At 50.1% G+C, this 26,547-nt stretch overlaps 1 protein-coding gene across 1 annotated transcript in view; it reads left to right on the plus strand.

Annotated features, from left to right (window-relative positions):
* The window catches only part of BUB1B (BUB1 mitotic checkpoint serine/threonine kinase B), a 440,231-nt gene that overhangs the window by 379,001 nt on the left and 34,683 nt on the right, over positions 1–26,547 (plus strand). Inside the window, exon 22 of the mRNA XM_086937370.1 lies at positions 12,896–13,011. Coding sequence (XP_086793496.1) covers positions 12,896–13,011 — 116 coding nt within the window. The remainder of the gene's footprint in view (positions 1–12,895; positions 13,012–26,547) is intronic.

Raw genomic sequence — 26,547 nt, forward strand, 5'->3', positions numbered from 1 at the left:
CTCCAGACGTAGATCTGTTCGCCACCGCCGAAAACAGCAAATGCCGAGACTTCGCCTCCAGGTACTACCAGCAGGGGACGCTGGGGAATGCGTTAGGGATCAACTGGTCGAACAGCTTTCTGTACGCTTTGTGAGAAGGTGGCCTGATATGCAGTGCTCACTATTCTAGTGAACACTATGTATCAGTCCAGCAACCCTTATTGATGATTGGTTGTAAGTCAACCTTATAGACCAGCTATCCTAGTAGCGTGGATACGAGCAGTCTAAGGCTAAAGACTCGAGAGGGCGCGTTAAGCCAGCTGTTTACCACACATATACCCCTTGAATACCAAGTGAAAGGACACCACACAAGTGTTATGAAAATAAACAGTTATTTATTTAAAGATCACAACAGCCCTGTACTCTTTATGAGGACAGGGTACTAAGCACAAACCAAAACTCTTACAAAAATACTTAAGTTAGCACAGTATATACAAATGCCCGAGGGGCACGGAAAACCATATACTCTGAAAGTGGGATGCGAAATTCCTAGCAGGTAAGTACAGTACTAATAGCTTTTGGAATCGCTAGGACTTGACTAGGGAATCGTTAGATTACTTCTAGGAGGCCTAGGGGACTCGGGTGCAGTGTGTGCACTCTCACGCGAGATGCGGGACAAAAGTCTATGGTAGCTAGGAATTAGAAAGTTAGTGTTCTCGGGCGAACCCGACCTGGTAGGGAGAAAACGAAAGTAGATTCTGACCCTTGGATAGTGAGGCTATGCTGGGGCACCGAAATGCCGAAGTTACCTAGCCCAGGGGCTGCAGCTGCATAGGTCTGAAAAGACGTCGGGAATCCTCGTAGACGGACCAGGAGCCGGAAGAAAAGATGCTGGCCGGTGACCAGTGAAGAAAGTTCAGTTGGATCCAAGCCTGGATCTCGAAGATAGATGACACCTGAAAGCAGAGGGGACCAAGTTCGAGACTACTAGCCAGTAGTCAGTGGGCACCAGGAGGGCACCGGATGGTAGCCACCTCGACTAGGTGAGTGGGTGACGCTTGACTCGAAGATCTCACGGACCAGGAGGCGTTGTCGGCGACCAGGATGGAGGATCGAGCTGTCCCACGAAGATAGAAGCTGTCGGCGTCGCTGGACCCAGGATTGGGCAACAAAGCCTTGGCAAATTCAAGCCCACGCGGTGGACCTAAAATGGCGTCTGGAGTGGACCAGGAGGGTCCGGGGTGCCTCTCTTGAAGAAGGAAGCAAAGGCCAGCCTGGAGCAACCAGACCAGCAGTCGTGAAGTCGTTGGGCGTCGTTCAGAGGGCCACAAGCCAGCCGGCTAGTAGCCAAACAACGCGGTGCACAGCAAACAGCAGAAGGGCCCCACGCAGATCGTGGAGATGCAGGGGGGCTGACCTTGGGTGCTGGAGCTGCGCAGGGTCGGGGCTTCTCGGACCCCAAAGCACTCACCAGTGGAGGACACGGTGGGCTTGCAGTAAAGATGTCGTGCAGTCTTGGCGATCGTCGGTCCCTTGAGGTCTCGTCGCACTCACGGTTCTCAGCTTGGCTGTAGAGGTGAGTAGAGGTCAGAGGTGCCAGGGAAGCCGGGTCTCGTCGAGCTGGGTCGTCGGATTCGTGATGAAGGACTTGCAGCAGACCGCAGTGTTCTTTAGGATGGTGCCCGCTTGATGCAGGGTGACTACTCCTTAGCCACAAGGGAGAATCTTGAAGAAGAAATCGTGAAGTCCTTTCGAAGAAAGTGGTATCTTGATTCCAAAGATGATCTAATTTTAACAGGGGGCCCGCTCCCATCTTTATACTAAAAAAGGGGGCTGACCCGGTGACTAGGTCCTGCCTATGGGTGGGACTAGGTGGGGGGTGGTTACACCCCTCAGCTATGCCGGACTTCCCCAGGCCAGGGGCTGGTGCGCCCCTGGAACTGGTTCAGACCGGCCTATGCGTAGTGAGCACCGGGGTGCCACTCAGCAGTCACCTTCCTGTAAAGCCCTGCCTACCCAGGATACACAAAACCATGTCTGGGACGGTGCTAGCACCGCCCCTGACAGGAAACCCTTTGTCCAGGCTCCCCTCGCTGGAAGGACTCCCAGCTGCAGGGGGTCAGACTCGTGTCTGTGGTGGCAGCATCCATTTTGTGGAGCTGAGGCTTCAGTTAACTTTAACCGGGGTTCACAGTTACATACATGTCGTGTCCCTCTAGAAGGGTGGAATGCTAACCCCGTCGCCAGAATTGGCGAGGGGTTAGTATTCCAATTCGTATGACACCTTACTCGACATGTTTTGATAAAGCAATACCAAAGATAGCATTTAACCGCGAGGATTATAATGCACTTAAGAGTATATGGTATGCGATATCATGGAACAGCTATTAGGACTTGATTCCGCAAGCTGCAGACAGGCTCAGCTCATGCCAGAGCACCATCTCACACGATTCCAAGCACTCTGCCTTCAGGATTGTCAAGGCCTGCCATAGGAGTGACTGATAGGAATCTGTGTGTCCATTTTAGGGTTAGGTATAGGTATACTACACCTACAGCAAAGGGTGATTACACGACTTTGCCCCAGCTGTCATGCAGCCAGTTGTGTCAAATTTAGGAGGCCAGCCAGGGGTGGCACAATACGTGCTGCAGCCCCTGGCAGCCCTGGGTACACCTATGCCCTGAGTTACAGGGTCTGATAGGGTGGCCCAGTACCAATTGGAAATGTACCTAGGGTACATGGAATCCATTTTAAAGAGAGAGCAGTAGGCCTGGGGTCCTGATTGGCAGGGTCCCAGGTCGACTATGTCCAAAACCAGCTAAAACACAGGGCAAAAAGTTGGGGGCAACCATAGTCAGGATGTACCTTCCTACACAACCCCCCCCCAAACGAAAGGAGATAAGGCTATCCTTGTCCAGGTAAGCCTCTATTACCTAAGTGGCCATATAAGGAAGTACCAGCTCTGGCTTGGTTTCCCCCTGTGTCATGGTCCACTAGGCAACCCCTCACCCTAAGGGTATCTGAGGGTCTCCACCATAGGGAATCTCTGTCTCTGGTGTGTCTTGGGAAAGAAGAAGGCTGATGCTGGGATGGAGTGCTGAAGTGAGGCTCCTCTACCTTTGGGCTCAACTTCCTCCCATCACCATTCATCATGTGTGCCTTTCTTTCTTTAGCTGAGATGCACTGAGCTCTCAGGGTCAGCCTCTGGCTACCTAAAGCTGGAGGCTGAGTCCCTCTGTTTGGCTTACTGGAGGGACAGGTCAGGTCTGGGGTTTTTAGCCCCCATGTTTGGCTGTGCCCAACAGTGTCCAGCTGTGGGAGTTCCCTAACTATTTTTAGGGGGGATCCCTCAGGAGTCTGACTTATTTTCACTTGGCTAGGTTTACTAGCTTCAGTGATCCTAATCTGTTGATTAAGGGGTTCTTTTGGACAGGGGGCCCTTTGGGGTCCACCACTGGCCTCCCTGATCTCTTCAGCCCTGGGCTGACTGAGACAGGGTAGAGAGGTGCAGGTTACCTGCTCCAGACTGGGTCCCACCTGGGAAGGGTCCACTGCCATCAGGGGCTCTGCCAGGCTAGGCCTGACTACCTCTGGGGCAGTTCCTTCAACAGGGGTAGAGTCAGTTCCCTGAGGAGGCTGGCTCTCACCTAGTGTCTGGGAGGGGGAAGACTCTTCTTCCTCCTCAATGCTCTCTGTTTGAGTGGAGTGATCCATTGTTTCAGGCTTCACATCCTCACTATCTGTTTGAGTAGAGGCTGAGACCATTTCAACCTTGCCAACCTTTTCAGGAGGGCACTCAGTTTGTGTTTGGGCTGTGACTGTCACAGCCCTCCTATCCTGTTCTGGAAAGTCTGTCTGAGCCTGGGCAGTGGCTACCACTGCCCTTCCAACCTTTTCAGGGAGGAATGGTGCTTGGACTGGGGCTGTAGCTATTACTGCCCCACTAACCTGTCTGGATAGGCCTATCATTCTGGAGTGAGTTTCTTGCTCCACCTCAGCCCATGCTGAGAGTTCCAGGTCATTCCCCAGTAAGCAATCTACAGGTAGGTTATCTGTCACTGCCACTCTCATGGGCCCTGTGACATTACCCCAGCTGAGCTTGACTACTGCCATGGGATGCCTTCTCTTCATTCCATGAATGTCTGTCACCTGATAAGTAAAACCAGGGGTCAGTTGAGCAGAGGGGACCAGATGGTCACTCACCATGGTGAGGCTGGCCCCTGTGTCTCTGAATGCCTCAACTTTCTGACCATTCACTAAAACTTCTTGTCTATACTTTCCCAAAATGTGGGGTCCAGTAGTGAAGTTGGCAAACCCCATGCCAGTCTCACAGACAAGAGTGTGGTCAGGGAACCTGGCTAGGCCATAGTCCTCCTGATTGCCCAAAGTAATGCCCACCACATTCTTGGGGGCACTCCCACCACCTGGGGGATTACCACTAGTGGTAACAGGAGGTTTAGGAGTATTACCTGGGGGTATGTTTCCCTTATTACCATTTTTAGGGCAACTGACATCACTTTTGTAATGACCCACCTGTTTACAGGTATGGCAATAAGGTTTCTTTTGTTCTGAAGGAGTGTTCTGGGACCCACCACCCTTGTTGGAGTTTTGGGGCCCTTGGGAAGTCTTCTCTGAGGATTTATCCCCACCCTTCTCTTGAGGCTTGGTTGATTCCTTTTTCTGGTCACCACCCTGGTTTTTAGGCCTAACCCTGGTTCTGACCCATTTGTCTGCCCTCTTACCCAATTCCTGTGGAGAGGTCAACTCAGAGTCTACCAGGTGCTGGTGTAATAACTGGTTCTGACAATTATTTAAGATTTGCTCCCTCATAATTAGATTATACAATCCTTTAAAATCAGTAACCTTACTACCCAGTAGCCAGCCTTCAAAAGCCTTAGTGGCACAATCAACAAAGTCAGTCCAATCTTGAGACTGAGTTTTCTGGGTGTCTCTGAACAGCATCCTGTATTGTTCAGTGGTTAAACCAAACCCATCAACCAGTACATTCTTCAAGATTTTGTAATTGTTAGCATCCTCCACCCTTGTGGTGAGGAGCTTATCTCTACCTTTACCATCAAAGGAGAGCCACAAGATAGCTGCCCACTGACTTTGGGGAACACCCTGCACAGTGCAGGCTCTCTCCAAAGCAGTAATCCATTTGTGGATGTCATCCCCTTCTTTAAAGGGGGGCACTATCTTATTCAGGTGCTTTTTATCAAAACTCCTTTCCCTATTGCTAGGATTATTGCTGCCACCAGTGGGCTGTAGCCCACATAATTCTTGCTCTCTAGCAAGGGCAAGTCTCTCTTTGGCCAGGGCAAGTTCTTCCCTTTCAATCCTCAGTTTGACTGCCCTTTCTTCAGCTTCATACACTCTCCTCTTAGGGGAAGACATCCCTCTGTGAGAAGAGTTGAGAGAGCCATTGGTTCGAAAGGATCTGTTAGAGCCTCTTGATAGAGACCTAACTCGTCCATTCCCAATGTTAAGCTGACCTGAGAGTGGGCCCAGGGGTCCCCTAGTACCAAGCTCATGTCTGCTTAAGTTGGACCTGCTTAGTCTACTGACCTCTAGCTGTCCCTTATCTGCCTCATCCCCTGACAACTCATCCTCCTCCTCAGCATCATCTGCCTCATGGAGGGGATGGATATCAAAGGGACCCTGTAAGGAGGGCAAACTTCCATCTGGATTAGAAGGGTCTGGGTTACCAGCCCTACTGGCATCATAAGCCTCTAAGAGACCAATCAGAAAGGAAGTGGTGGGGTTAGACCCCTGTTTTAGTTTCCTGAGAGTACACACTTGTCTCATCTCATGGAAGCTAAGAGCAGCATATTTTGAAGTAAGGACCTGTGGAGGGTCCACTGACACAAGGGGATACTCAGAGTTTCCTCCTTTGTCTGACATGCTGATTCTAGTGTGGTGTAAGTGATGCACCTACCTACACTATGTGTTTACCTACTGATCCCTTGCTAAGAGTTGCAGCCAAGGTGTGCTAAGCCTTGAGGAGCTACAACAGCTGGTTCAGTAGAACTCAGAGTATTCTAAGCTTTAGTTATGTGTACCTAACAGTACTTATGTGATCTTTCAACAAGATATTCTTAGGATACGTGTGGTAAAACAACAGCAAGCTCAAATCCCAACCGCTGCTCACCAATGTGAGAAGGTGGCCTGATATGCAGTGCTCACTATTCTAGTGAACACTATGTATCAGTCCAGCAACCCTTATTGATGATTGGTTGTAAGTCAACCTTATAGACCAGCTATCCTAGTAGCGTGGATACGAGCAGTCTAAGGCTAAAGACTCGAGAGGGCGCGTTAAGCCAGCTGTTTACCACACATATACCCCTTGAATACCAAGTGAAAGGACACCACACAAGTGTTATGAAAATAAACAGTTATTTATTTAAAGATCACAACAGCCCTGTACTCTTTATGAGGACAGGGTACTAAGCACAAACCAAAACTCTTACAAAAATACTTAAGTTAGCACAGTATATACAAATGCCCGAGGGGCACGGAAAACCATATACTCTGAAAGTGGGATGCGAAATTCCTAGCAGGTAAGTACAGTACTAATAGCTTTTGGAATCGCTAGGACTTGACTAGGGAATCGTTAGATTACTTCTAGGAGGCCTAGGGGACTCGGGTGCAGTGTGTGCACTCTCACGCGAGATGCGGGACAAAAGTCTATGGTAGCTAGGAATTAGAAAGTTAGTGTTCTCGGGCGAACCCGACCTGGTAGGGAGAAAACGAAAGTAGATTCTGACCCTTGGATAGTGAGGCTATGCTGGGGCACCGAAATGCCGAAGTTACCTAGCCCAGGGGCTGCAGCTGCATAGGTCTGAAAAGACGTCGGGAATCCTCGTAGACGGACCAGGAGCCGGAAGAAAAGATGCTGGCCGGTGACCAGTGAAGAAAGTTCAGTTGGATCCAAGCCTGGATCTCGAAGATAGATGACACCTGAAAGCAGAGGGGACCAAGTTCGAGACTACTAGCCAGTAGTCAGTGGGCACCAGGAGGGCACCGGATGGTAGCCACCTCGACTAGGTGAGTGGGTGACGCTTGACTCGAAGATCTCACGGACCAGGAGGCGTTGTCGGCGACCAGGATGGAGGATCGAGCTGTCCCACGAAGATAGAAGCTGTCGGCGTCGCTGGACCCAGGATTGGGCAACAAAGCCTTGGCAAATTCAAGCCCACGCGGTGGACCTAAAATGGCGTCTGGAGTGGACCAGGAGGGTCCGGGGTGCCTCTCTTGAAGAAGGAAGCAAAGGCCAGCCTGGAGCAACCAGACCAGCAGTCGTGAAGTCGTTGGGCGTCGTTCAGAGGGCCACAAGCCAGCCGGCTAGTAGCCAAACAACGCGGTGCACAGCAAACAGCAGAAGGGCCCCACGCAGATCGTGGAGATGCAGGGGGGCTGACCTTGGGTGCTGGAGCTGCGCAGGGTCGGGGCTTCTCGGACCCCAAAGCACTCACCAGTGGAGGACACGGTGGGCTTGCAGTAAAGATGTCGTGCAGTCTTGGCGATCGTCGGTCCCTTGAGGTCTCGTCGCACTCACGGTTCTCAGCTTGGCTGTAGAGGTGAGTAGAGGTCAGAGGTGCCAGGGAAGCCGGGTCTCGTCGAGCTGGGTCGTCGGATTCGTGATGAAGGACTTGCAGCAGACCGCAGTGTTCTTTAGGATGGTGCCCGCTTGATGCAGGGTGACTACTCCTTAGCCACAAGGGAGAATCTTGAAGAAGAAATCGTGAAGTCCTTTCGAAGAAAGTGGTATCTTGATTCCAAAGATGATCTAATTTTAACAGGGGGCCCGCTCCCATCTTTATACTAAAAAAGGGGGCTGACCCGGTGACTAGGTCCTGCCTATGGGTGGGACTAGGTGGGGGGTGGTTACACCCCTCAGCTATGCCGGACTTCCCCAGGCCAGGGGCTGGTGCGCCCCTGGAACTGGTTCAGACCGGCCTATGCGTAGTGAGCACCGGGGTGCCACTCAGCAGTCACCTTCCTGTAAAGCCCTGCCTACCCAGGATACACAAAACCATGTCTGGGACGGTGCTAGCACCGCCCCTGACAGGAAACCCTTTGTCCAGGCTCCCCTCGCTGGAAGGACTCCCAGCTGCAGGGGGTCAGACTCGTGTCTGTGGTGGCAGCATCCATTTTGTGGAGCTGAGGCTTCAGTTAACTTTAACCGGGGTTCACAGTTACATACATGTCGTGTCCCTCTAGAAGGGTGGAATGCTAACCCCGTCGCCAGAATTGGCGAGGGGTTAGTATTCCAATTCGTATGACACCTTACTCGACATGTTTTGATAAAGCAATACCAAAGATAGCATTTAACCGCGAGGATTATAATGCACTTAAGAGTATATGGTATGCGATATCATGGAACAGCTATTAGGACTTGATTCCGCAAGCTGCAGACAGGCTCAGCTCATGCCAGAGCACCATCTCACACGATTCCAAGCACTCTGCCTTCAGGATTGTCAAGGCCTGCCATAGGAGTGACTGATAGGAATCTGTGTGTCCATTTTAGGGTTAGGTATAGGTATACTACACCTACAGCAAAGGGTGATTACACGACTTTGCCCCAGCTGTCATGCAGCCAGTTGTGTCAAATTTAGGAGGCCAGCCAGGGGTGGCACAATACGTGCTGCAGCCCCTGGCAGCCCTGGGTACACCTATGCCCTGAGTTACAGGGTCTGATAGGGTGGCCCAGTACCAATTGGAAATGTACCTAGGGTACATGGAATCCATTTTAAAGAGAGAGCAGTAGGCCTGGGGTCCTGATTGGCAGGGTCCCAGGTCGACTATGTCCAAAACCAGCTAAAACACAGGGCAAAAAGTTGGGGGCAACCATAGTCAGGATGTACCTTCCTACACGCTTTTCCGCCCATTCCCCTGATTCCGGCGGTGCTCATCAAGCTAGCCCGGTCCAGGGCTCGGATGATACTCATGGCCCCGGAATGGCCCAGACAGTGGTGGTTCACGGACCTGCTTCACTGGTCTCTCCTTCCTCACATTCGGCTGCCGTGCAGGCCGGACCTTCTCACGAAGTTCGGGGGACAGATGTTACACCCCAACCTCTCGTCTTTGAGTTTGGCGGCATGGCTCCTGAGATAGTGCAATATGGCCATCTGAATCTGCCCGATGATTGCATGGACATACTGAAGGAGTCTAAGAGACCTTCCGCTCTGACTTCCTATGCTTACAAGTGGAAGAGGTTCTGTATCTGGTGCCATTCTAAGAACCATGACCGACGACGTGCAAGGAAGATGTCATCCTACCTTACCTTCTACATTTGGCGCAGTCTGGACTTAATGTTCATTCCATTAAGGTTCATCTCGCTGCATTGACTACCTACAGGAAATGCCCTTCACAGACTTCCTTCTTCCAGATCCCTGTGATCAAAGATTTTTTGGAAGGCTTGAAGAAAGTATTCCCTCCTGTCAGGCTTCCTTCGCCTTCATGGGAACTGAATGTGGTGCTGTCCAGGTTGATGAAGGAGCCTTTTGAACCTATTCATAAGGCTTCGTTGCAGCACCTGTCCTGGAAGGTGGCGTTCCTTGTGGGCCTTACATCGGCCCGCAGGGTGAGTGAAATTCAGGCGTTGTGTTGCCAAGAACCTTATCCTGTATTTCATGCTGCTAAGGTTGTTATGCGTACTCACCCTAAATTTCTTCCCAAGGTTATTTCTGATTTTCATGTCAACCAGACCATAACTTTGCCTGCGTTTTTTCGGAATCCTTCGTCTCCAGCGGAAAGGTCTCTCCATTCCCTGGATGTTAGGAGGGTGTTGAAATTTTATCTGGATAAAACCAAAGATATTGGTAGGTCTGACCAGTTGTTTATCAATTATGGATCAGTCAGGACGGGTCTTGCTACCTCTAAGCAGTCCATTTCTAGGTGGATTGTGTCCTGCATACAATTGTGTTACCAAAAAGCTAATAAGACCTTAGGAGGCAAGCCTAAGGCTCATTCCACCAGGGGAAAAGCTGCCACGACAGCCTTGCTCCGTAACGTGCCGATTGCTGAAATCTGCAAAGCAGCCACTTGGAAGTCGGTTCATACCTTTGCTAAGCATTACTGTCTGGACACGGATGCCAGGGCAGATGCTCAGGTTGGACAGGCTTCGCTGCGGAATTTGTTCGCACAATAGTGGTGTTAATTTCTTTCTCCACCGCCGCTTTGGTGTGGGGATGGGCTTGCCATTCTATTCACTAGATTATGACTATACACAGAGATCCCCTACTACAGAAGGAGTAGTTTCTGTCCTGTAACTCCAGTTCTGTAGTAGGGATATCTCTGTTATAGTCATAAGCGCCCGCCCTCCTCCCCGGGGGAGATATTTCTTCATGTAAGGAATGCTACAGGTCTGGCGTGCTACGCCTTCAAAAAGAACTGAAAGTAGAGGGATCTGCTATGCATTCTGGGATACTGGAAGAAAGTTCTGGAAAGTTCTCTTAAAGGCACAGTATCCTATTGAAGCCACATAATGGCAGCCTATGGGGCTTGTCTGTCCATGCCTTCCTCTCTATCATTCCAGAGTATTTTACTGGTGGAGGCAAGTTTCTCTATGGTAGAAACTGGGCAGGCTGTGTTGTGTGTGGTGTTGTTTGGTGGAATTTCTAGTTGACGTACTGGACAGTGTAGCCTGTGGATATAGGCTGCATTATTTGTCTTTAAATTCTCTCTTAAGTGTCTTTGCAGTTTCTGCATGATTTGACAACTTAAGAGATTATTTTTGATTGCCGGGGTCCACACACATGGGCGGGACTATTCACTAGATTATGACTATACACAGAGATCCCCTACTACAGAACTGGAGTTACAGGACAGAAACTACTCCTTATTCTTGTGGCTCCGGACTGGGCTCAAAGAGTTTGGTACCCCGAGCTACTCAGTATGAGCATGGATCCCCTAATCCGGCTGCTGCTTCGGGAGGATCTTCTGTCTCAGCAGCAGGGGACGGTCCTCCACCCGAACCTGTCCAGCCTCCACCTACGTGTTTGGAGATAGAGCGGCAACAGTTGATTCCTTTTGACTTGCCTCCTAAAGTCTGCAATATCATTCTGGCAGCTAGGCGTCCCTCCACTAAATCGGTATACGCCTGCAGGTGGAACACATTTGTGGCATGGTGCACAGCAAAGGCTGTGGATCCCCTTTTTGCTCCTCTTTCAGACGTCCTTTTGTTCCTTCTTTCGTTGGCCCAGCAGGGCCCTGCTCTGGGCATTATTAAGGGATCTCTTTCTACAATTTCGGCCTTTCACAGGCTCCCTGATCAGCCCTGTCTTCTCAAGTCCCCTGTAGTAAATAGATTTCTCAAAGGCATTGCTCACCTTTTCCCTCCTTCCCTGATGCCACAGTGGGACTTTTTATCTGGTTCTTACCTATTTGATGTGCGCTCCCTTTGAGCCGCTTCAGAACTGTCCTCTTTGTTTATTGACTTTAAAGACTGCTTTCCTGGTTGCCATCACCTACGCTAGGCGCGTGAGTGAGCTCCAGGCTCTTTCCCGTAAGCCTCCTTTTCTGTCGGTCCATCCGGACAAGGTTGTGCTTCGCACTCGTCCTTCCTTCTTGCCAAAAGTTGTCACTGCCTTCCACACTGGGCAAACTATCCTCTTGCCCACTTTATTTCCTCCTCTGCATCCTTCCAGAGGGGAAGAGAGGCTCCACCGCCTGGACCCAAAACGTGCGCTCTCATTTTCCCTGAATCGCACACAAAAGTTCCGGTGGATGACCAGCTCTTTGTTGGCTATGTGGTGCCAAGAAAGGCCGGGCTGTACACAAGAGGACTATCTCCTGCTGGGTAATCTTGTGTATCAAGGCCTGTTAATCTCTGGCTAAAAAGGAACCTCCAATGGGGTTGCGTGACCATTCTACCAGGTCAACAGCAGCTTCTACTGCATTGGGAGGTGGTGTCCCCCTGCAAGACATCTGTCAGGCAGCCACGTGGGCCTCGCTGCACACTTTTACTAAGCATTATTGCCTCGACAGTCAAGTCCGGAGTGGCGGCTTCTTTGGCCGTTCTATTCTCCGTGACTTTCTGTTGTGATCTATTCGCAGACCTACCACCAGGGTTGGTATTGCTGGAGTATCTATTCTAAGGTAAGGAATCTATCACTAACTTGTTTCTTTCAGATGAACAAGTTACTTACCTTTGGTAATGATATATCTGTAAGAAACATTTGTGATGGATTCCTTACCGCCCCACCCATCCTCCCCATTCTGTGATATGATTTCTGGGGTTAAGTTCATCCCTTTCGGGGCCCTAGTTTCAATGCACCGGCGGTCAGTATCTTGCATGGCTCTGCCTTCCCAGTGCGGAAAGTCATGTATAGATCTGACAGCGTGCATGAGCGCGTTTAAGTAGCTCTAGCAATGTCATCTCGGCGACTACGATGACCTCGACATACACGGAGCCGTACAACAACGCCTACCGACGCGCAGGGGTACTGCTGACAAACTTTCCGATCTAGTCTCACGCGTCGGGGTAATTCTAAGGTAAGGAATCTATCACATACTAATGCACTTGGCCACCTCTCATGTTCTGCCACCAGCAAAAACAGAATTTCCATTTGATGCCCCAAATCCATTTGTTCATATTCCACCTTAAAGCTACCCACGAGTGAATGCCACATGGGAAACTCTATTCTATACCTAGAGTGGATATGCTTTTTGTATTTGCCTATAATGTAGCATAGGATTAATGTCTTGTCATCGCTTGTGGATCAGAATGTGGGCTACATGAAGGTCTAAAGCAGATTTTAGGGATATTAATTACCATAAACCAGTAGTTAAAATAAGATTCTAGCACCAACAAATTTTTCTTTATATTTGGTATTAAATACTCTGATGGCTGTGGTTCATGAGGAAAGACGAAGCGCGATATATGCAACCTCCTGACAAATGTCTGTTTTCCAACAGGTGGTGAAAGCTACACGGTTAATCGGGAAGTAAATCTTGGAAAAGATGACAAGTTATTATTTGGTGTCCTAAAAGACACCTTAACAGCGAGTCATGTGAAAGGTGTTGCACTGAAGGTATACCTTTTGCTAATTGTTAAAAAAGTGGTTTAGTTAAATAAACTTCATGTTCTATTTAAAAATCGCTGCAAATAAATATGATTTCTTTCTGCTGTTTCAGGAACATTTGTGCACTCAATTTAGTTATGCTGCAGCAAAGAAAATAATTAGTACTTATACAGCCACGTTATCCTCCTCCTGTTCCCGACACGTGCATAACACCAGCCTGTGATGTGACTGGAAACTGCTTGTAGTTGTTTTTGTTGGGTCTCTGCTACAGACCATTTTAGCTGCTTGTTGGCTAGATCTTTTGTTTCAGACAGAGGACTTCTGATCAGCCCCTTGCACCCTCCCATAACTCTCTTTTTGGAAGAAAAAAATATATACATAAATGTTTCTGCCCATTCTCCTTGGGAGCTCCCCTGGCCCTCCTTGCTTGTCAGCCCCTTTCCCCCACTCCTCTCTCATTTCACGTTAAGGAAGATCTGGTCTCTGAGCTGATCCCACAGACGATCGTCATCCTGCTCCAAATTGTCATCATCTATGTCGGGTAAGTCTAAAAAGCATCGGAAGTAGTCGTCAAAGCTTTCTTCGACTACTCCCTAGCATGCCCCGTGCTTCTACTCACAACTTCTGCACTTCATCCGTGCAACTGGCTGCTAGGTCCGCATCAGGCTTTTCTGAGTTCCCCGGAGCTGGAGCAACTTGTGACCAATATAAGGAATTCCACAATGCCATGCACTCAATCTTTGGACCAACAGCTCCTTCTGGCGCACGTTGGGGACCCACAACACCGAAAGGTTCCCCCGCTAGATTGTCTGCGGGTTCGCCCTTGATGCCATCCAGGCCCTCGATCCAGACTGAAGCGGACACTGGTACCTCCACTATATCCAGTTCAACGCCTCCACCTCTATTGCCACCAGCGCCTCACGAAGACGAACCTATTCTCTCTCTGACTCTGAGGCAGCGCTATTGACATCCGGTGCTGTCTGGACATCGTCAACCCACGCCTGTATAGACCCTCTTTAGAAAAGATGATGAGAATGGTTATGGCCTCCTGGAGGACGAATGTTACCAGGAGAAAAACTAGTAAGAGTAGCTAGGTATAGCCAGAACACCTCTCCAGAATCCGACCTGATTTCCCCTCCAGACCCTGCCACATAGAAAGGCGCATCATTTACAGCAGTGATGCACAGGACAGTGGAGGCACTTGATCTACAGCTACCCCTAAGGTCAAGACCAGCATCTTGACAGGTGCTTCAACAGGGGTAAGCTATGCAGAGCCCCTACTTTCCTTTAATCAGACTCTCACCGACGTTCTCCTGGGGGCCTTAGCCACACCCTACACAGGGGCTTCCATGCACAGAATGATTGCCCTCCAACATTGCTGCGCCCTTCCTCCATTAGCATCCGTCTCAGAGACCCTGAAAATGCAGGCTTTGATTGCCAAGGTCAACTCAAGCGTGCTCCCTACTACAACTTAGAAAGGAAATCCAATAGGCTGGACACAGCAGCTACCCATGCTCCCTAATGAGGGCTGAGCCATTTCCAATCAGGCATTTGTTGAAGGCCGGGATGCCCTGAAGAACACCACTGACTTACTAATCTGAAAGAGACACGTTAGTGATACATTCCTTACCTTAGAATATCCCCAGGCGTCAGACTGGATCCGGAAACTTTTGCGTAGCAATACCCCTGCGCGCGACTAGGCGTCGTCTGCGGCTCCGCGTCCGTCGTCGGCGTAGTGAGCGCCGGGATGACGTCGTCGGAGTACTTAGACGGCGCCCATGCGCGCTGACGTCAGTTCTTCTTTTTTCCGCGCCAGCTAGCGCAGATCCGGAAGAAGCTCTACCCCCAGTCAATTTTTGACTGAACTTTTTGATCCTTTTGATCTCTCTTTTTGTCGAATTCTCGACTATCGGAGCCAGGGATGCCCGGGTTCAAGCCTTGCTCGAAGTGCGATCGACTCATGTCGGTCACGGACCCCCATCGCCGGTGCCTGAAGTGCTTAGGCCTCGACCAAGACGATCGAACCTGCTCCGACTGCCGAGCCCTGACGTCGAAGGCTAGGCAGGAGCGGTCCCGCAAGCGTCTCGAGCTGAGGCAGTCGGCCCCGCGCCGCTCCAGGTCCCGGTCCCACGGGAGGTCGAGGGACAGGTCGCGAGGTCGGAGTCATCGGAGCTCCGGAAGTGGACACCGATCGTCTGGTTCCAAGTCCTCAGGTAAGAGGCATGAGAGGTCAGAGTGACGTCATCGATCCTCCGACCCGCCCCGACGCTCGCACGATGCGGCCGGGGGCTCGGGCAACACCGCCCACGTGGCTCCGCGGGAGTCGCAAGCGTCGCCGCCTGCCCCACACCTTCGGGTCCCTGGGCACGGCGCGACGCCGGAGGAGGTCGAGAGGTACCTCATGGCCATGAGGGCCCTCCCTCCTCAGTCGGTTCCCGTGGCGCCTTCGGGCCGATCGGTTCCGTCTGGAGGTCCTTCCGGGTCGGGCGCTTCGGCCCCGACGCCGTCGGGTGCTTCGGCTCCGACGCCGCTGGCGACTTCGGTCTCGGCGCCGCAGGACCTCGCTGGATCCGGTTCCGGAACCGGGACCTCGCCGGTCGACCTTACGACCTCGCCGGCGCCGTCCCTTCAGGTGTCGCCCCCGGCAGCCAATGTGGTTGCCGCCCCCAATGTTTCCTACGGTCCTACTCAGGCGCCGGAAGGGCGCCGCTGGGCGCCGATTCCGTCGGCCTTTGGGGATTTTTATCTCCACGAGGAGGCCCTGTCTGCTAATCCTGGTTTCCAGGACACAGGTGACGAGGAGTATTGGGAGGGGTCGAGGACCCTCTGGCACAAGATTGCCAGTCACAGCAGGACTGGACATATGAGCTTGGGGGAGGCCAGTGGTATTGACACATCGCCAGACACTGGATTTACATCGCCTCCGACTGTGGCTTCGGAGGCGGGTTCTGCTTACAGCGTAGTGTTGACGAAGGCAGCTAAGGCCTTAAACCTTCAGCTCCCCGTCACGGCCGTGAGGACTAATCTCCTCACTGAGGTCCTCAAACCGCAGTCAGGCTCCGCGGAGCCCCTGCTGCCGTTCAATGAGGCCTTATGTGACGTTCTTCTGGGCACTTGGTCCAAGCCCGCCACAGGCCCACCTGTGGATAGGAACGTGGCCAGACGCTACCGCCCGGCCCCGGGCGACCCATGCTTTTTGTCTACCCATCGCACCCCCGAGAGTCTGGTCATCCAGGCCTCAAACTCCCAAACCGCATTCCCGTCGGCCCCGCCCGACAGGGAATCCAAGAGATATGAACAGTTCGGGAAGAAGGTTTTCTCGTCTGTTAGCTTGGGGCTGCAGTCTGTGAACACCGCCTGTCTCTTGGGCCGCTACACCCACACTCTGTGGGACACGGTTGCGGAGGTGCTGCCTAGATGCCCGGAGGAGGTCCAGGCAAAACTCAGCCAAGCCCTTGCGGACGGCCGAGATGCAGCACGCTTTTCTATCCGGTGTGGGCTGGATACAACGGACTAACTAGGCAGGGCGATGGCAACAACGGTGGCGGTTCGACGCCATGCCTGGTTGAGGTCCGCCAACTTCTCGGCCGATGTCCAGACCACCCTCCTGGACATGCCGTTTGATGGCCGTCGCCTCTTCGGCGACAAGGCAGACCATGCGCTGGAACGTTTCGAGGACTCCAGGGCTACGGCCAAGTCCTTGGGCCTCACGGCCCCACGCCAGCAAACGGGTGCCTTTCGCTCCTTTCGTGGCCACGGAAGGGGCGCCCCACCACGTACCGTCAGCCACACGCCGCAAAATGTCCAGCAGCGCGGTGGCGGACGTGGGAACCGCCGTGGCGGCGGTCGGGGCCCGCGGCGAGGCCAGTCCACACCTCCCTCAGCAGCACCTGCCTCAAAACCTTCCTAGTCCGAGTTTTCAGGCCCATGTGACGCCTGTGGGGGCAGGGTTCACCATCACCTCTCCCACTGGCATACAGTCACTTCAGACAGGTGGGTGCTGAAGATTGTCCGAAGGGGCTACTCCCTCCCCTTCAAGGCATCCCCTCCATCCATGCCACCACAATACCACCGTGTGTCGGGGGATCACTTGCAACTTCTGCAAGAGGAGCGCGTTCCTGGGCCAGAAGTAGGGTGTGGATGTTACTCCCACTACTTTCTGGTGCCCAAGAAGGGCAAAGGGGGCCTACGCCCTATCTTGGACTTGCGGAACTCAACGGCTTCCTCCGGACGGAGAAGTTCAAGATGCTCACTTTGGCTCAGGTCCTGGCTGCCCTGGACCCGGGAGACTGGATGGTAGCGTTGGACCTGCAGGACGCCTATTTCCACATCCCCGTCCTGCCGTCCCACCGGCGTTACCTGCAGTTCACGGTAGGCCAAGAGCACTTTCAGTTTACCGTGCTCCCCTTCGGCCTTACCAGCGCCCCACGGGTGTTCACGAAGGTGATGGCGGTGGTCGCAGCTCATCTGCGCAGGCAGGGGGTATCAGTCTTCCCCTACCTCGACGACTGGTTGTTGAAGGCGGGCTCGCCCCAGTCAGTCGTCAGCCACCTCCAGACTACGGCCGACCTCCTGCACCTGCTGGGGTTCTCCATCAATGTGCCGAAGTCACACCTGTGTCCCTCTCAGAATCTCCTCTTCATCGGAGCGGTTCTCGACTCGGCGCAGTTTCGGGTTTACCCACCCGAGCAGCGGGTTCGGGATATTCAGGCTCTGGTTCCCATCTTCCAGCCGTTATCCCGAGTCTCGGTCAGGTTGACGCTGCGGCTTCTGGGACTGATGGCCTCCTGCATCCTTCTGGTGCGTCACGCCAGGTGGCGGATGCGGGCTCTGCAGTGGGACCTGAAGTTTCAGTGGGCCCAGCATCAGGGCAACCTGTCCGATCATGTCCTGATCTCGGAGGGCACTGCGAGACAACTGCAGTGGTGGCTCACGGACCGCGACTGGGTCAGTGGCAGATCCCTCTCCCTACCCCACCCAGAGCACGTAGTTGTGACGGACGCGTCCCTCCAGGGCTGGGGGGGCCACATGGGAGAGGCGGAGATCAGAGGCCTCTGGTCTCTGGCGGAGTCCCGGCTCCAAATCAACCTGCTGGAGCTTCGGGCGATTCGTCTAGCACTGAAGGCATTCCTCCCCTCTGTCCGGGGACGTGTAGTGCAAGTGTTCACCGACAACACCACCGCCATGTGGTACTGCAACAAACAGGGCGGGGTGGGGTCGTGGACCCTTTGCCAGGAGACTCTGCGCCTATGGCAATGGCTGGAACATCAGGGCGTGACCCTGGTGGTTCAACACCTGGCAGGCTCTCTGAATGCCAGGGCGGACGAACTCAGCCGTCGGTGCATGATGGATCACGAATGGCGTCTGAACTCGGACGTGGCGCAAGGTCTCTTTCAGCAGTGGGGAGAGCCTTGGTTAGATCTATTCGCCACAGAAGAGAACGCGCAATGTCATCAGTTCTGCGCGTTGGAATTTCCAAGGCGGCACTTGCTCGGAGACGCTTTTCGGCGCGAGTGGAGCTGCGGTCTGTTGTACGCCTTTCCGCCTATACCACTTCTGCCCAGAGTGCTGAAGAAGATCAGGCGCGACCGGGCCCAGGTTATCCTTGTGGCTCCGGACTGGGCACGAAGATACTGGGTTCCCGAGCTACTCAGCATGTCAGTCGATCCCCCGATTCGTCTGCCTCTTCGGGAGGACCTTCTGTCGCAGCAGCAGGGGACGGTCCTGCACCCAAACCTGTCCAGTCTCCACCTACAAGCTTGGAGATTGAGCGGCGGCAGTTGAGGCCATTTGACTTGCCTCCTGAAGTCTGTGATATCATTCTGGCAGCCAGGCGTCCCTCCACAAAGTCGGTATACGCCTGCCGGTGGAACAGATTTGTGGCATGGTGCACAGCAAAGGCTGTGGATCCTCTCTCTGCACCCCTTTCGGAAGTGCTGCTCTTCCTTCTTTCCCTAGCCCAGCAGGGCTCTGCTATGGGCACTCTTAAAGGGTACCTTTCTGCTCTATTCGCCTTCTTAAGGCTACCTGATCAGCCTTCTTTATTCAAGTCCCCCATTGTTAGTAGATTTCTGAAAGGCATCACGCACATGTTCCCTCCTGTTCCCTTCGTGATGCCCCAGTGGGACTTGAATCTTGTTCTCACTTACCTGATGTGTGCTCCCTTTGAGCCACTCCATAACTGTCCTCTCCGTCTTCTCACGTTGAAAACTGCCTTCCTGGTTGCCATCACCTCTGCCAGGAGAGTGAGTGAGCTCCAGGCTCTTTCTTCTTCTCCACCTTTCCTGTCTGTTCATCCTGACAAGGTGGTGTTACGTACACGACCTTCCTTTCTGCCCAAGGTTGTCACGGCCTTCCACATCGGGCAGTCCATCACTTTGCCCACCTTCTTTCCGCCTCCGCATCCCTCGAAAGAGGAAGAGAGGCTCCACCGTCTGGATCCAAAACGTGCGCTCTCCTACTACTTAGATCGCACACGCCAATTCCGGGTGGATGACCAACTCTTTGTTGGTTACGTGGGCGCGAAGAAGGGAAAGGCTGTACACAAGAGGACCATCTCTAGGTGGATCATCTTGTGTATTCAAGCATGTTACTCCATGGCGAGGAAGGAGCCCCCGGCTGGGCTGCGGGCTCACTCCACTCGGGCCACGGTGACAACAACTGCCCTGGGCCGAGGAGTCCCCTTACAGGACATTTGCCAGGCAGCTACGTGGGCCTCGCTGCACACGTTTGCAAGACACTACTGCCTGGACTGTCAAGTCCGGAGGGATGGCTTCTTTGGCCGTTCCGTCCTCCAGGACTTTCTGGTGTGATATTGGTTCGCAGACCCACCACCGGGGTTGGTATTGCTGGGGTATCTATTCTAAGGTAAGGAATCTATCACTAACGTGTCTTTTTCAGATGCACAAGTTACTACTTGTGTAACGATATATCTGTAAGAGACATTAGTTAGTGATAGATTCCTTACCGACCCACCCATCCTCCCCGTTCTGCGAACCGATATCTAGGGTTAAGGTCATCCCCTTTCAGGGCCCTAGTTTCATGGCACCAGTGTTAGTTCTCTCATGGCTCTGCGTATCTGGCGCGGAAAAGCTGTGTGTCAGAACTGACGTCAGCGCGCATGGGCGCCGTCTAAGTACTCCGACGACGTCATCCCGGCGCTCACGACGCCGACGACAGACGCGGAGCCGCAGACGACGCCTACCGGCGCGCAGGGGTATTGCTACGCAAATGTTTCCGGATCCAGTCTGACGCCTGGGGATATTCTAAGGTAAGGAATCTATCACTAACTAATGTCTCTTACAGATATATCGTTACACAAGTAGTAACTTGTGCGACAGGGACATGGCCTCTACAATGGCACTCTGTCGCCATGCCTGGTTGATGTCCACTGGGGATTTGGGGGATTTTCAATAGTCTCTGATAGACATGCCCTTTGGTAGCTTCCACCAATTCGGCCACAAGGCTGACACTGAGCTTGAGAGCTTCAAGGAGAGCCGCCAGAGCCTTGGAACGTACATTGGGTTCCTGGCAACAGTCCCTTTGCCCTTTCCATGTCCACGGGCGGAATTCCCAGGGACTTCCACATAACCCACCTTACCTCCCAGGTCAGGAAATGTCCTATTCTTTTCACTGCCAAGGGCGTGGATCCCACAGAGGACACAGGATGCACACCTGAATACTGTCCAGTTCCCCACTCCGCTGGCTGCCGCCGTCTCCAAACCTCTTTTATGGACCTTCAACGCAGTACACCCATCCTGTTGATGGCAGTATTAGGCACCACCTGCTCAAAAGGCAAGCAATAACCTCCAACAAGAGGGTGCAAAATAACTTGACGCTGGGTTATGCTCTTCCACTTATAGAAATCCCTCTTACCATGCCACAGTCCGCAAAAGGCCTGACCGAGTACCATCTCTTGTGCTCTGTCAGGAAGTGCAGACTCTGCTGGTCAAAGGAGCCACTGAGAGGGTGCCAGCATTAAAAGTAGTATGTGGTTTGTTATTCCTGCTACTGCCTGATGCTGAAGCCTCTGCCCTATACTAGAGCGCTTACCTCTCAATACCCTTCTATGGAAATAGAAATTCAAGACGCTCACCTTGGTTCAGGTTCGGTCTGTCCTTGGCCCCGGAGAATGGATGGTATAATGGGACCTTTAAGAGGTGTGCTTACACATTCCCGTCCTGCAGGCACACAAGCGTGGACTGTGGTTCACGATAGATCACTAGCATTTAAAGATCGCTGTGCTCCCCTTTGACCTCACCTGTACCTCTCAGGTGTTCACAAAAGTGATAGTGGTGGTTGCAGCATACCTGCGGAAGTCAGAAGTACCAGTTTGCCCTACCATGGCAGCTCAGTCCAGAAAGTAGTTTCCCATTTTCAGTCTACAGTGAATATTCTGCACTCGTAGGCATCACTACAAACATGCTGAAGTCACACACGATTCCTCCTTCCAGGTGATCCAGAAGAAAGAAACTGCTGGTTTCATTGTGACCAGGGAGTCATAGTCCAGTGGCAACTCAACTTTTGCTGGACCAAAGAGGACTTGACATTGACCCCTGTCGCCAAAGTGACCACCAGGACTGAGGAGAAGCCTCAGGAAGTCCCCTGTATCCTCAGCATCCTAGAGCATCTTCTGCATGCTGGATCCATTGCAACAGAACCACTCCATAGAAGTCAATGGTAAGTTGCCATTAATGCTGGAACTGGATGTGAGACTGCTTCTTCTTGGTAGCAACTGATCTTTGGGTCGGTTAGTCCCTCGTGACCTGCTCCCTGTCAGAGTTGGTCACCCAATATAACTGGAAGTGACCTCATCCAACTTTAACATGTGCCAATGCATGTTCACGGATAAGTGAGAAGTTATGGTTTACTGCTGGTTAAAGTAGCTATATATCCGAAACTCTCCAGTTCTTTTTTGTTTTGGTGTCTAAAACTACATAAAAATACTGTCATTTTTTATAAATTGATGTCGTATTTCTTGAGAGTTTGTGTTTCTTTCGAGCCCAATCATTTTGGTGCTGTTTAAATGCTTTACACTTGTTCCTTTTTTAAGCTACCCAGGATTTAGCTACGGTGTGACAAACTAACCTGACTTGGACCCAAGACAAGATGAGGTCTCACAACCACTCCATACAATAAACTACATTTCTTCACAAGGGAAATCTTGTCTCTGGTCGAATCTCAGCTCCATATCAATCTTCTATAGTGGAGGGATATCCACTTAGTACTAAAGGCCTTCTTCCCATCCATCAAGGAAAGACTGGTTCAGGTGTTCACTGACAACACAACTACCTTGTGGTATTGCAACGAATAGGACAGAGTTGGGTCATTGATCCTGTGCCATGAAGCCTTGTGGTTTGCGCCTCTGGACTTGGCTGATGCACCAGGACATATTCCTGGTTGTGCAGCACCTGGCGGGATCTCGGACTGCCAGGGCAGACTAACTTATCCTTGGATGTCTTGCTGATCTACATCGAGAGGTGGCGCAAGCTCTCTTCCGAGAATGGGGAGAACCTTGACTCAATCTATTAACGACCATTGTTAACGTGCAATATCAGTGGTTCTGTACCTTGGAGTTTCCAAAGCTTCTTTTGCTGAGAGACTTCTTTCTTTTAAATTGGAACCTGAGACTCCTGTATGCCTTTCTGCCAATACCACCCCAGCCATGGGTTCTAAAGATCCGGATCGCCTGAGCCTAAGTCATCTTAGAGCCTAGGGACTGGGCAAGGAGAGTTTGGTATCCTGATGTCCTCTGATCATGCTGCCCTTTTGGGAGGATCTTCTTTTGCAACAACAGGGCAGGATTCTGTACCCAAACCTGCGCATGCTCACGGTTTCCTGTCTGCTGGTTGAATGGTGGCAGTTGAATGCTCTTGATCTTCCTCCTGAGATATGTCAGATGTCTCAACAAAAACTGTGTAAGTCTGCCATTTGATCAAATTTGTGGCTTTGTGTTCTTCCTGTCATATTGAACTACTTTCTGCCTTGTGGTCAGAGTTTTTGTTTGTGCTTTCGTTAGACCGGCAAGGACTTGCTTTTGGTTCTGCTTTTTGTGGCTACTGCATCACCCTTCACTGCTCAAGTCACCTGTTGTCGCATGTTTCCTTAAGGGATTGCAACTTTTTTCTATCCTGCCCCTTTTGTGATGTTCCAATAGGTCCTCAATCCGGTTCTTATGTTCCTTATGTTCCTTATGTGTTCTCCATCCGGGCCATTGCATAGCTGTCCTCTGCGATTACTGAACCGCAAGACAGTGTTCTTGGTGGCCAGAAAATCCGCAAGGAGGGTCAATGAGCTTCAAGCTCTTCAGGTTACACCTCCATCCAACAGCTTTTACCCAGACCAACTGATTCTTTGAACTCTGAACTCCTTTCTAACAAAGGTGGTGACTTTTTCCACGTCAGACAAAGATTTGCGGTACTGACATTTTTCACCTCACCTCATTATTCTAAGTAAGAGGACAGATCCGTTTTGACCCTAAAAGAACCTTCTGTTTTTACATTGATCGCACCAAAGAACACAGGCTGTACGCAGAAGATGTCTTTCTCTAGTTCCGCAAAAATCAGTCTACATCAGTCTACATCAATTCATGGATCCACTCCACAAGTACGCTAGTAGAAACACTTGTCGCTGAACAAGCACCCTCTTAATAATGTGGACACATATAAATATCTAGGTGTCTTGTCTGATGACAAAGACTCCATCCTGCCCCAAAAGCAGTTGCAAATAAGAACAGGTAATGAGCTTCTTGCAGCCTTCTGCTCTTCCTCAAATACTAAGTCCAAGCTCTCAGCCACTGCTAATCATAACTGCAGCAACATTCCTTCAGACAATTCCTTACAGTAGTGAAGTCCTCCTAGGGGATCTATGATGTTACAACGCGTTATTTTACAACGCAGGCTGTAACATCGCAACTTTTACAACGCAGGTTCCATTACATCGGATGCCATTACAACGCAGGACATTACATAGCAGATGCTATTACAACGCATACCATTACATCGTAAGTATAGGTAAGTATAACTTTTTAAAAAAAATTTAATTAAGTTAATTTAATTAATTTAATTTAACTAATATAATTAAATTAATTTTAAAATTGTAATTAATTTAATTTATTTAAATAAGTTTAATTTAATTTAAAATTGGAGTTAATGTAATTTAATTAATCTAATATCATTTTATTAATTTAATTTAATAAATGTTATAATAGTAATTATTTTAATTTAATTAATTTAATTTAATTAATATAATTGAATTAATCCTAAAATTGTAATTAATATGATATAATAAATTTAATTAAATTTAATTAATTTAATTAATTTAATGTAATTAAAGTCGTACTTTAAAAAAAATAAACCCTAAAAATACCCCTGTACCCCAAAACCCAAACCCAGCCCTAAAACCTAAAAATACCCCTGTACCCCAAAACCTAAACCCAGCCCTAAAACATAAAAATACCCAAACACCCCAAAACATATACCTCAGTACCGCAAAACATATACTCCTATACTCATACTTATTTTAAAAATTACTTAAATTAATATATTTAATTTATAATATTAAAAAACATAAATAAATATATTTATTTATAATTAATATTAATAAAATTAATTAAATATTAAATAAAATAAAAAAAATTATATACTTACCAATACTTACGATGTAATGGTATGCGTTGTAATAGCATCTGCTATGTAATGTCCTGCGTTGTAATAGCATCCGATGTAATGGAACCAGCGTTGTAAAAGCTGCGTTGTAACAGCATTACAATGTAAAAGTTGCGATGTAACAGTAACATACCCCTCCTAGGTCATGACTCTGCCTCCCTGGACATTTTACATATCAGGGCCTACAGATGAGTCTTTAAGATTCCGAAATATGCGTCAGATGTTCCTAGAATTTGGCCTTACAAGGCAGGCAATTGCGAGACAGTGTCTCTTCATGAAGTGCTGCTATATGTTGAGGCTCTCTGGTGAAAACTCCCTTAACGAACCACTTTGGTCCATATTAACTAGCCTCTCGACGTCGTCATACAAGTCTCTCCTTAAAAGTTCCATAGTAGCACAGCAAGTGAATGCCCTATGGGACCAGTCACTGCCTTATGTGACCTAAAAAGGGTTTAAAACAAGTAAGCGAAAGAAATTTCTGATCGAGGATGACCTCGTTTTGACAAAAAAGCTCATGTGTGGATGCTCGTCAACAACTACAAGCCGCTAACTGGCCCGTGCTTTAGTTAAACATACCCAGCTTTTATGAAGTAGAATTCTTGACCATCCGACTTGGCGTGTTTCCATCATGGCAAGTGAAAGATGGCACCTCTTGTTGCTTGTGTGGTTCACCGATAGGACCTACTCCACTTATCTGCATTTGTCCAGATCTAACGAATCTAAGAAGCCTACTGAGAAACTCTTTTAATTCTAGACAAATCAGAACTTCTAAACCTGCCATTATTGCTTGCCTAATTTCCGATGACCCTATACTGAACTGTAGATTTGTCAAAATTCTTGCTGGTTTTCAACAAGCTCTGGCTGCAAGGGCTGGAGTTGAGACCTCTTGATTAAAGGCTCCCCAACAAATACAAGCTCCCTCACTCACAACTTCTTCATATAAATTCATTATCTTGCCCTTAATAAATAACTCTTGAGGGATCAAAACCTTTATCCATCTATCATTTTTCATCCCCTGAAATGAAATTGATTGGCCTTGAAGACAGGTACAGAGACTGCCTTGCACATTGAGGACCTTTTTTATATAATTGTAAAGCTATTTTTATTGCTATTTATTACTCTTTATTCTATGGTTTTAACTAAGTCATACAAATGAAATAAACTTGAAAGAGCACAGGATGGATGACTATCAGCTCTTCATTGAGTTCCCTGGAGTGATTAAAGGTAAGGCGATGCTAGAGCAGACCCTCTCTCGATGGATCGTACTCTGCATCAAAATGTGCCACTCCAGCAGGGCTTAGGCTGCTACAGCTGCGTTAGCACACAGGGTACCTATCCTGGATATCTGCCAAGTTGCCACCTGTGTGCCACTCCATATATTCAAAAAGCCCTACTGCTTGGTCAGTCCTGTCCATCGGAATGGGCATTTTGACTGTTCCTTCCTCCGGGGCTTCCTGGTTCGAGACGTTCGTAGACCCACCCCTTGGCAAGGTATTGCTTGGGTATCTATTCGAAGGCGAAGAATCTGCGGTTAGAAGTCTCCATCAGAAGAACAAGTTACTTACCTTCAGTAACTCTTTTTTAATAGTGAATTTAACTGCAGGTTCCTCACCAATTCTCCCATTCACCCGAAAACCCATGTTTGTTTGTACACACTGCTAACATTGGTCAGTCTTGACTCTGTGTTTTTGGTGTGGAAATAGTCACAGAAGAAACTGATGTCAGCATGCCGTGGTGGTGCCTATGTAAGAAAAATGACCTCACTTCTTTCGCAGACAACATTTGTATGAACCGTCGGACGCCACCTTACAGTTCTCAGAAGAAATATATAAGATTATCCGGATCCAGCCTGACTCCTGGGGAATGTTCTAAAGTGAAG

This window comes from Lissotriton vulgaris, chromosome 9 (assembly GCF_964263255.1).
Source record: "Lissotriton vulgaris chromosome 9, aLisVul1.2, whole genome shotgun sequence".
Lineage (NCBI taxonomy): Eukaryota > Metazoa > Chordata > Amphibia > Caudata > Salamandridae > Lissotriton > Lissotriton vulgaris.